Raw genomic sequence first — 11,639 nt, 5'->3', positions numbered from 1 at the left:
GACCAACCGACTCGCTCCATGGACAACCGTGCAGTGCTGGGCTTGGACTTACAAAGTGCGTTTGACCATGTCCACCATTCGGCAATACTGAGCAAGTGTCCCGTCTGAACATGGGTCGGCGAACGTTTGCATACATCAGGGACTTCCTCACCGACCGAACGACGACGATCGTGGCCGGGGACATGGAGCTTCCCAACAAGACACTGGGCAGCGTGGGTACACCGCAGGAGTCGGTGATATCATCCATACTCTTCAACATGGTGATGATCAGGGTGGCCGAGAGACTCGAAGGCCTCCCGGACGTCAAATACACCATCTACGCCGACGACATAACGCTCTGGGTGACGGGAGGTAACGACGGCCACATCGAGGATTCGTTGCAACGAGCGATCGATGAGATCGAGGATCAACTGCGAGGAACGGGGCTGGTGTGCTCGCCGGCGAAGTCGGAGCTCCTGATCATCCCGCCGCGCAGGAGGAGCAGGAGCGGCGCAACCGAGCCGGATATAAACTTGAAGACGAAGGACGAGACGGCGATCCCGCACGTGAAATCACTACGAGTGCTGGGCCTGCACATTGACGCGCTCAGACACAACGGACTTACGATCAAGAAGCTGGATACCAAAGTGGCGACGGCCATCCGGCTCATCAGGAAGGTGTCCGCTCGGCACGCGGGCATGAAGGAGGCAAGCCTCCTCAGGCTCGTGCAGTCGTTTGTGGTCAGCCACGTGGCTTACGTTGCGGCGTTTCGCGACTGAAAGGCGGCGGAGCGCCAGAAGTTAGACGCGATAATACGCAAAGCGTACAAGGCAGCGCTAGGGCTGTATACGCACACGAGCACGGAAAGACTCCTGGAGCTAGTGGTGCACAATACGTTAGACGAAATCGCCGAAGCTCAGCGCACAGCGCAGCTAGCGAGATTAGCGCAGACGAGGACAGGACGCTCGATACTGAAAAGGATAGGCTATCGCGGACAGGGGTTGCAAAGGGAAGGGAGTCGGGCATCGCTGCCATGCGGGTTGCTCCGCCAACTGCAGGTCGCCGATCCCGAAGCACATGCATCCCGACGTCAACCAAGAACGAAGGCTCGCGAGGGCAAAAGCTCTCACGGTGACGCATGCGTCGGACACCGGCGCCTACTACATGGACGTGGCCAAGTATCCAGACCGGCTGGGCACGTACGCAGCGGTCGTGGTCGCGGCTACCTCCGGGGAGCTGTACACGGCGGGCAGCGTTCGGGCGCGGAGCTCGGATCAGGCCGAGGAGCTGGCCATTGCGCTGGCGCTTGTGAACCCGAAGTGCTCTACAGTGATTAATGATTCGCGAACGGCGATCATGAACTACGCTACAGACAACGTGTCCCCCAGCGCAGTGAGGGTGTGCGGGGCCCTACAATCCAGGCGGCTGCAGGTGACGGTGAAGTGGTTCCTGGCACACGTCGGCCCGGTCAGCACGGGCGAGAACCGCAACGAGGAGGCGGACCGAGCGGCGCGCGCGCTCACCAGTCGCGGCGTAAGCTCGGACCCCCGACCTATGGGGACGAACGACGACGAGGTGATACCGCTCACCTCGTACAAAGCGGGATAGCAGGCGGGTGTTTCCGCCGCCCCATCATAAGCTCACCAGGCAAGAAGCGGTAACGCTGCGACAGCTACAAGCGCACGTGGTTTGGACACCAGTGATAGTCAAGCACGTATGCCCGGAAGTGTATCCCAGTGACGTGTGTGCTGCAGAGCAAGTGCTGCAGGTTTTCGCGCACATCGCAGTGTAGTCGAGGGAAGATGTCTACTGAAACAAGGGTGAACTGCGCTAAAGGTTAATACGTTTGGAAGAAGCACATATGACTCTTAGACCGCACTTCTAAGCGTCGTATGCATTCTTTTGCCTTAACTTCCCACGCAGCTTACCTTTCCTTCACTATGAACCAACTATCCCGACAAATCTCAATGGTTTCTATGTCTATTCGTCTGCCGGTATAGTTCAATTCCGATGACAATCTCTACACGCACTCTGCGAGAATGTAGACACCCAGGCGATGTTCATAAACTGGTGCTGGTTCGGGTGACTGGCGGCTGGCCGGTCGTTGCGCGCTCCCTCCACCGGGCTCCGGAGGGGTCACCATCGTGGTGTCTCCCGAAGGCGGTCATTGCTCGAACGCGAGGTGGGATGCGCGTCGGCTCTTCCGGGTTTCGGTGCACGCTGTCGGCTGCCGGTATCGATGTCCGAACGTCACAATTGTTTTCCACGCATCATTGTTCTCTGGCTATGGCGGCGATTGATTTAATGAGACGGAAGGCCAGTGGCCAGCGGAGGTGGGGAAGTAAGGTATATAGGGGGAGTACAGTCCTTCTGGATTCAGTCCGTATGGTTGTCGTCTTGAGCGTGGGAGCACTTGATAAGTCCTCCGCAGAGGGCACAGTTTGTGGGGTAGACCACTGCTAAATTGCTCATACTAGGCCGTTTTTCGTGGAATAAATTATTACATTGAATACGGTGTCACAGAAAGAGTGAACAATCTTTAATGAAGACTGGCGATGTTAGCTGGGCTAAACAGCCTAATTTGCTGCGTCAGATGATGACGTGATAGATATGATGGGGATGATGTTGAAGTTGATGCGCACCGATGCGTTCAGTTATTTACAGAGACTGGTCTAGGCCTGTCGGTTGACAGTGTTGTTTGATCGGTATGAGTTGTGTAGTCATGGTAGGGGGAGGGGGGGTGGGGCATGGTAATGTGTGGAAGTAAGATTCTTTGGGGCAGTTCCAAACGAAGGGGTTGAGGTCGGATTTGACCGGGTGGTGGCAGTAGGGACATATATAGGGAGGGGTTTCGTGGGTAGTACCACTTTCGGATAATCACTGGTGCAGAAGAGGTGTTGGTGAAAAACTTGTTGAGAAAGGTTTCTTGTGCCGGAGTTGGGTCGGGGGAGGAGGTGAAAATGCCTTGAGGTGTGTGAGTTGAGGCGTTGACATTTAGATTGCTTACATTTACGAATTCTGATTGCAGGAGGAAGATATCCTGTCTGCCTATTCAGAGGTTCCCTGGTGGCTCTATTGTATTTTTGCTTGTTTGCCTATGTCTTGCGTGCCATTTCAGCGGGAGGAATAAATCTAGATTATTGAACTGGCTGTAAAGTACCGATTTTATAAAAAAACTGTGGCTGATTCCTCTGGCATAGGAATTGGTAAAACACGAAAGGGAAATGTGCAGAGACATCTGCATCTGAGCATGATTTGCGGGTCGGCGACTGTATTTTGGGTGTGCTTAGCGAGCAACGTCCTGTTGGCGGGTCGCTACGGCAAAGGTGTACTGGCGTCATTTCCGTGACGGATATGACGTCACTGAAATCTTGGTGTATCCCGGCATAAAACACTGTTGTGTTAAAATATAAAACCCGAACATGAACAACCCTAAGTATAACGTACTGATGATGATGATGATTGCTATTGGTTTCCCCTTTGAAGCGGGGTGATGACATGTCATCTTACCAAAAAGGACTAATATAACCATGTTTTACACTCTTGGTTTAATACTAGCGCTGGTTAGGACAGGCACTAAAGCTTATTACACCCGAAATACTTTTTTGTTCCCCTGTTATAGGTGGTAACTGTCCCAGGCAATATTCCCCTCTCTGCTTTTCGTCCACCAGCATTCTAATCTTCTTTTCGTCCCCTCGACAGCCTTGAAGTTAACTTCCTCTGTGATACCCTTAAATCCTAGGGCTTCTGGAAGCCCCATATTCCCTTCATGTAGATTTGGATGGATACCCTCACATTCTAACACTATGTGCCGCATAGTTTCTATTTCTTTTACGCAGACCACGCATACCCCATCATTTTGTGAATACTTCCCCACAAAACTCTTAGTTCGCAGGCAACCTGCTCTAGCTTCAAAAAGCAAAGCACTGCCCTTGGAATTATCGTAGAAATTTTCCTTTCTGATGTTCAATTTCTCAGCCCTGTACATCTCTAACGACGTTTTAGCTTCCATTTTTTCCCTCCATTTATTCGTTTCAATCTGCCTTGCCTCTTTTTTGGTTACCTTGGCTGTTTTGGATTCTCCACTGTTCTTACCGTATTTCATCGTTAGCCTTCTGGTCTTTCTTAGCCAATGCGTGTCCACGCTTTTCAAGTATAGGTAACTAAAAACCTTAGCAGCCCACCTTCGTTCATCCATTGCCCTCAACCTCACCTCGAAGCATATTTTACTCTGAGCTTCTCTAACTTCAAACGACGCCCAGCCCATATCTCCCTGAACTGCTGCTTCGTTAGTTGTTTTTCCATGCGCGCCTAAGGCCAAACGTCCCACCGTTCTCTGGTTTACTTCAAGGCCTGATAGAACGTCTGATTTTAAGCACAGTACAGCATTCGCAAACGTGAGACCCGGAACCATTACTCCTTTCCACATTCCTCTTACTACTTCATATTTGTTATACCCTCACAGAGCTCCATGCTTCATTATAGCTGCGTTTCGCTTTCCCTTAACCTTAAGTTGCTACTCGTGAGTTCTTAGGTAGTTATCCCCTTCGTTTATCCACACTCCCAAATATTTATATTCCTTCACTCTAGGTAATTCGCCTTGCTGGATAGACGCTACATCAGTGGTAGCGTCATTGAAAACCATTATTCCTGATTTTTCTGTACTGAAATCTAACCCGAGGTCGGTGGCCGAGGTACTCTTTAGTACTAAAGGTTGCTTCCACGCAAGAAGACCCTGTGTGCAGAAGTGCTCCCTTTACAGGCCGCTTGCTTCGTTGTACTGGCGTCCCTCGTGACGGATATGACGTAAGTGAAGTTTTCTTGACACATGAGATAAAACACTTTCGTGTTAAAAAACATGGACTGCAAGCCTTTATAAAACTATAATAACAAGGAAGATTTTTTCGGTGTAAAAAAAGCTTCGACGGCCCTAACATTTTTTTTACGTCTTTATGCGTAGTAGAACTGCGACCTTTTTGAGATCTTTGAAAAAGCAGCAATATTTTTTGCATGAAAGTTTTACATGTTCATCTTTCGTAGTTCCCCTTCCCCGTCCCTACCTCGGTTGGAATGTCCCGTTGCGTGTTTTTGAGTACGCTGGTCATCCTGTCGATTTAGATTTTTTTTCCCCTCCGTGCTCTGTGAAGCTGCATTGTTTGAACCCATATAAATTATTGATTTGATTTGATTGCAGGGTTTAAGGCACCGACGCAACGCAGGTGATGAGGCGCGCCGTAGTGGAGGGCTCCGGATTAATTTTGACCACCTGGGGATCTTTAACGTGCGCCGAAATCTCACGGGCGTTTTTGCTTTTCGCCTCCATCATAAAAGCGGCCGCCGCGGCAGGGAATCGAACCTGCGTCCTCGTTCTCAGCAGCACAACGCCTTAGCCACTGAGCCACCGCGGCGGGTATATCAAATATATCCCTTATGTACGTCGTTACACAAGATCACAAGCATGCCCGTGCTCTACCTAATGATAGAGAGGAAATGAGGAGGGGTCGTTGTTGTTTTATGGCGATTAACTTTAGTGTTATAGTCCTGTCTCACATCTAATTTCAATGGCCATTGATCCGGCTGTTATTTAACATTTTTCATTGGGGAACAACAACAAATTCAATGAAAACATTTTCTTTTTGCAAAGTTTGATAGTTTTGCGCCCGGAAGCTGCACCTGGGATACGAGGCGTGCCGTAGTGGAGGGCTCCGGATTAATTTTGACCACCTGGGGATCTTTAACTTAAATGGACATATAAATTCGGCTTCCTGAACTGCTAGGGATGTTGTCTGAAATGCCGTGCGATCTAGACGGGCGGTAGGTTATCATCAAAACAGGCTTTTAGCCTAACATCATTCGGAAGGTTGAATGAGAATAAATTCTAACGGCGCGCTTTAAAGCTGACCCAGCAATTCTGACGTGCCTAGCACGGCACTGTGCGTGTGTGGAAGCAGCCCTCCGAATTTTGTCTGAGATGTTAGCGTGATGACCCAACATATTTTATAGCGTTTCACCTTCAACTGCTCCTTACGCTCTTTTTCTTGTTACTTGTTGAATTGAATTCAATTGATTTTTGTTTACCAAGCGTGGACATGAAACGTGAATGGGTACAGAGGCACTGAGAGGTCCCAAGGTAAAAAACCGCAGGTGGGACCTTCCATAATGATAGTTCAAGCACGAATAAATATTAAACAATACTAGAACGCAGGTGTCAGCGAATAGACACTCAGATTAAACAGAAAAAAATGAATACAAAAACCAAAGAAAAAAATGTTACACTAATAAGCTTTAACAATAAAAAACAACAGCGAATGCAACCCCAAACTATTGGCAAATTGGGAAATGAATGCCATATTCGCAAATAAAACGCATAACCCTGAAGTTACTATTCAATCAAACGGAATTGTCTGACAAGAAAGTTTTTAGTTTAGATTTAAAAACGCGTAGTGAATTCGGGGTTAGCGAATTGCAGAGTGAAATGGCGGTGAATTGAATGATATATGTCTGGCGTAGATAATGTGTACACACGGAAGTAGCAGATTGTGGCGTGAAGCAAAGCGCGTTAAATTGAGATTGGAATTGATGCGTTGAGGGAAAATATCTAAAGCAAGGTGAGCGTAAAAAATGTTGAAAAAGAAATTACCGGCGCTGTAGCTATAAAGTTGATGTAGAGGCAAAACACGGAGCTGCATGATTGAACAATGGGGAAGATTCCGCTTGTCGGTGGGAAAATGCATAAGGATGCGTGGCGCTTGTTTCTGCAGTGTTATTAACGGTGACATGTGGGTACGATACGTACCAGCCCAGGAAGAAATGCAGTAATTTAGGTGACTGTGGACGAAAGCGTAATACAAAGTTAGAAGAATTTGCGGCTTGAAGTATATAGGTCTGGCTCTATTCAAATTTACTCTGATACCAAATGAAACTTTCTTTGAAATGAAGATTACATGCTCGTGAAATTTGAGGTGAGAATCAACTGCTACCCCCAGCCAATTCTTGCTACGGCGGGGTTCAATTCTGTCACCTAAAATATAGAGAGAAGGGATGGCTGAAATTTTGCTCTGAGGGGAACTGAATAGCAGAAAGCAAGTGCACGTTAATAGATAACTTGTTTAGGAGACACCGTCGTTCGAGAGAAAACAGATCAGCCTCGAGAATTTGGATTAAGGTACACATGTTTTGATGTGAGTTAAAGACGGTGGTCGTCTGCGTACAGTATGCATTGTGATGAAGTTGAACAGAGAGGAAGATCATTTATGTAAATTAAAAAGAGCAATGAACACAAAATCCAGCGATGGGGAACGCCTTTGATTACTGTGACAGGGGATGGTGTTGCTGCAGAAACTGAGGCTATTTGTTGGCTATTTAATAAAAAGCTGCGTTTCAAAGTTAGAGCGGGGCCTGTTATGCCGTAACGCTGAAGTTTAATGAAAAGCATGTCGTGGTCAATGGTGTGGAATGCTTTCGAGAAATCTGTGGAAACGGCAGCAGCAACGTCGCCGCGGTCAATGAAATATTTAATTTTGTCTGTTAGGCACGCAATCGCAATGTTAGTACATAGGGCATCACGTAAACCAAACTGAGAAGGGGTGCGTAAGTTGAATTTTTTAGGGTAGCGGGAAAGACGGGTCTCAATATTTTTTCTAGAACCTTATCTAACAAGGAAAAAATAGCTAAGGACCAATAATTATCCATAAAGCGCGCGTCACCTTTTTTGAGTACGGGAATAATATTTGCTATTTTCAATGTCTTTGGAAATGATCCGGATTTAAAAGGTAAATTGAATATATAACAAAGAATAGGCGCAACAAGTCGACTTACAGGTGCCGTCATAAGTAATTGGAGCACGGGAGCTGTGGCCGAACTGTATCGGAGCGCCGTGTAGCTGCACCGGCGGTAAATGAAAGGACGAGAACACGCATGCGCGCCTGCCGACGGCGATAGCCCATCTATACTTCCCAAACCCCTTTTTTTAACCTGGCTTCAAGCATTGTTCGCAGCATACTGGTCTCGGCGATGGCGCTGATAGCGTACACACGTAAAAATATTCGAACGAAAAACTCACTGCAAATTGCTGTGACAGCGCGCCGCTTCTCCGGCAACTGGAAGTGCGCCAGAGACGCTGCCAGAATCGTCTCTGCTATCAGCGCCGTCGCCGAGAGCACTATGCTGCGAGCAATGCTTGAAGACAGATTTAAAAACTGGTTTGAGAGGTATAGATGGGCTATCGCCGTCGGCAGGCGCGCATGAGTGTTCTCGTCCTTTCATTTACCGCCGGTGCAAGTACACGGCGCTCCGATACAGTTCGGCCACAGCTCCCGTGCTCCAATTACTTATGACGGCGCCTGTACAAGTTTCATGTGGAACCCATGAATACCGTCTAAGCCAGGCGCAGTAGCCTTTAATCCTGCAATATTATCCTCGATTTCATCACAACAAGTGTAAAAAGAAAGACTGGGGACAGAACACAAGGTCAAAAGAATAAGGGCATAAGGGACGTTGTGAGCAAATAGTCGAAAAATGATTGCTTAAAGGACCCATGAAGAGAAAATGCAAGTTGGTTTTATTCGAAAGATTTCGTGTTTTATAGTGCCCCCAGCGCTTGTCCGGATACAAACGGTGCTTTATTCACTGAGAAATTAAACAACTTAGGTCAAAATTTTGATTTTCCCGCTCAATCGTGCGTTTTCGTGGTCCCAAATGACATCACAGGAACCGACCGCTCTGCAGCCTAGAATACCTTCATTCACGCATCCGCCGTACAGGGTAGAGACACGTATACGCTGGCGCCGCCATTTTCGGTTGCTCGCTCGCCGCCGAAGCAAGTCATTGTGTCAAAACCGCGCTAAAATTATCGTCGCAACGCGGTTTACTGAAGAAGTTTGAATCATATTGTCTGTTTCGCGTTGCTAGGTCTCGTGGGAAACGAAAAGAATAACGCGTTGAGCCCGTTGGCCCAATTGCGGCGGCACGGGACCCTTCAAAGGTTGTCTCCACCCTGTACAGCGGTGTTGGTTTGTTCCCACGTTTCTTTACGTTCCGTAACCTAGATGGCGCCACCATACCGTGGCAAGCGTTTGGTTTGTTTTTGCCCGCATTTAAACCTGGCTTGTTTTTGTTCTGGGAGCAAATATTCGTTCCCTGAAACAGTGCTCGCTCGACAAATGGGGTCACGTAAGACACCGTTGCTTGCGTCAATCGGCCAGTGTCGTCTGAGACAACCCCAAGCGCCGTAGTGCTCTGCAGCTAAACCAAGCATGCTGTGTGCAGTACGAACAGCAGAACGCATCAGTACTTCTATGTTTACATGTGCTTTCGTAACTTCCACTGTTTGTTCCATCATTCTTATTGCTTTGTAAAGAATGTGCCCTAAATTTAAGCGCAAATCGCTCGTTCGTCTAGTTTGTAAGTTCTACCTAATTTGCGTCTGCTTCTGCCAGCCTCCGCCAATCGCAGAGCTTAGCTCATGTGACATCATAGGTTCTGTTGCGGGAAATGAGCTGGTGGGTCGCATGACCATTCCCGTTTTTCCTAATTATGTAGCTTATTTGAGCGAAGTTTACGTTAAAAGTGGTGTCAGTATGATTCTAACGAGACAATCTTTTGAATGAACCAAACTTGTGTTTTCTCTTCATGGCTGCAGGTTCAGTAAATGATGAGTCGCCTTTAGCAATGGATTTAATGGGTTTATGCTGGGTACCGTTGTTCAGGAATTCCTTGAAACTAATTTCCTTTTTTTTTATGTTGCTACCACACGTATTTAATTCGTTGTCGCAGTAGCGGCGCTTGGATGCTTTAAGAAGTGAAGGCAGAACATGAGAGTAACGTTTATAACGTGCTCGAAGATTCGAAGTTAAAGGAGTACTGACACGAAATTTTTCGCTTTCAGATTTTATGCTGTAAAGAATACCTATTGGCCCAGTAATTACGAAAATCGAACCGAAAGCCGTCAGCCGCCAACACAGAATTAATTATAGCACGTTTAGCAACCAATTTCAAATTTGGTCGCCGCGCGGGAAAATGGCCGTTCGAAGGCCAGCCTGCAAGCGGGCCAGCCTTACGTCACGGTCTCACCCGTGACGTCAGGGACGTTTTTCTTTCCTCCGTGTGTTCGCTGCATCGTCTGCTACGATTTCACATGGTCCGCGACTCGCCCGCGCAGTCGACATGTCGTCTGAATCGTCAGACTCGGATGAGTCACTGCCACCCGACAGACAGGACAACTTTATTTGGGCAGGCGATTAGGCCGGCGATGTCTTCGCCGTCGTCCGTTTTAAATGCAGAGCATTTCAGTAACTCACGATGTCACCCGCGTTGGCGTCCGTAGTCCGCATCGCTCCCCCTACACTATATAAAAAAATAATACTTACCGGCGCCAAGTTTCGCACCAGCGACTCTGCGGGCGGAACGCAAGGTACATGGTACTCTACCCACTGCACCACAAAGCCGACACAGAATGGGAGGTTACGAACACGCCTTACATCCTTGACTCATTCGACCGTCGGCCACAGGTGTGCCCTCTCCCCCGCGTCCTCCTCGCCTTCTCTCCGCTCGCAAAGCCCTCTCTCGCCGCGTTCGGTTCGGGCGCACAACAGGTGGGGACGGGCGCAACAACCACTCTCGCCGCGTTGGGTTCGCGCTGATGAACAGTCGGTTCGCGCTTAAAGCGCTGGACACATGTACGATCGGTACACACGATTCGCATGCGACGGATCGTTACGACTGTTGCCACGACTTGTCGTACACGTGAATTTGAGACACATGACACGATGCGCGTGTACGATGCGTCGTCGGCGTCGCTCCGCCCACTGTTTTTGCTCTATGGTCAACTACGAGGATCGCTAAGCTGAATTTGTAGATTCCGCGAATTTGTTCACAAGAAATGGATAAAGCAGGCAATCGTGAAGCGTTTTCTGCCTTCGGAAACAGTCCGCGCACACGCCGGCCGCGCCTGCCAGCTCGGCACACTCAGCGGCTCGAACCGGCGCAGACCACGGTAGCAACCGCTTGACGCTGCTCTTCTGAATCAATCTGATCGTTAAAATGAAGTTCCACATGCGAGAAAGTAGGTGTTAGTGTGGTGAAAAATTGTGCTAGGGATTGTTGTCAGGGCTTATTTTAAAAGCGGCGATCAGATATCTGCCGCGATGCAAGCCTACGCTGACCGGTCGCCGTGGCGTGCGGCGCGCCGTGCGCCGACCGGTCGAGAGATGGCAATACCTGCGCGGAAGCATCGAAACAGGCCACGCAGATGTCTTGGTCACCGATCGCTCAAACGGCAGTTATAGCTTAAATAAAGTCCCACATGCGAGAAAGGGGATGATAGTGTGGTGAAAAGTTGTGTTACAATTGTCCTTCGCAGCTGCACAGATAGCGGCGATCAAATATCCGCCAGGATGCTAAGCTTCAAGTTCCCATCACCCGAGCCGGCCGGAGCGCCCGAGCAACGCAAGCCGGTTGCGGGCTCAGCGGGCTCTCATTGGCTGTGGCCTCACGACGATCTCAACGATGGCACGACTGCATCTGGCTTGCCAGTCGCACGTCGTGAGCCTCCTCCGACCAGCGATCGACGCCAAAACGGGTCCTAACGATCAATCGTAACGAGCAGTCGCATGCGAATCGCGTGCACTAGTCGTATATGTGTCCAGCGCTTAAACCACATA

The 11,639-nt window shown here is 48.9% G+C and overlaps 1 protein-coding gene across 1 annotated transcript; it reads left to right on the top strand.

Moving 5' to 3' along the window:
* The first annotated feature begins 110 nt into the window (after positions 1-110).
* Positions 111-758, top strand: LOC144157995 (uncharacterized). Its single transcript, XM_077688693.1, has one exon. It carries the CDS (start codon positions 111-113, stop codon positions 756-758), a length of 648 nt encoding a protein of 215 aa, XP_077544819.1.
* Positions 759-11,639: the final 10,881 nt, after the last annotated feature.

This window comes from Haemaphysalis longicornis, unplaced genomic scaffold, assembly GCF_048455015.1.
Source record: "Haemaphysalis longicornis isolate Haplotype H1 unplaced genomic scaffold, Haemaphysalis longicornis Haplotype H1 scaffold_1, whole genome shotgun sequence".
Lineage (NCBI taxonomy): Eukaryota > Metazoa > Arthropoda > Arachnida > Ixodida > Ixodidae > Haemaphysalis > Haemaphysalis longicornis.
The sequence above is the reverse complement of the archived record's forward strand: the minus strand, read 5'-3'. Positions and strand labels throughout refer to the sequence as shown.

Bases quoted from the DNA above. Each gene is read 5' to 3' on its own strand.
- LOC144157995 (XM_077688693.1), top strand. From the start codon at position 111: ATGGGTCGGCGAACGTTTGCATACATCAGGGACTTCCTCACCGACCGA.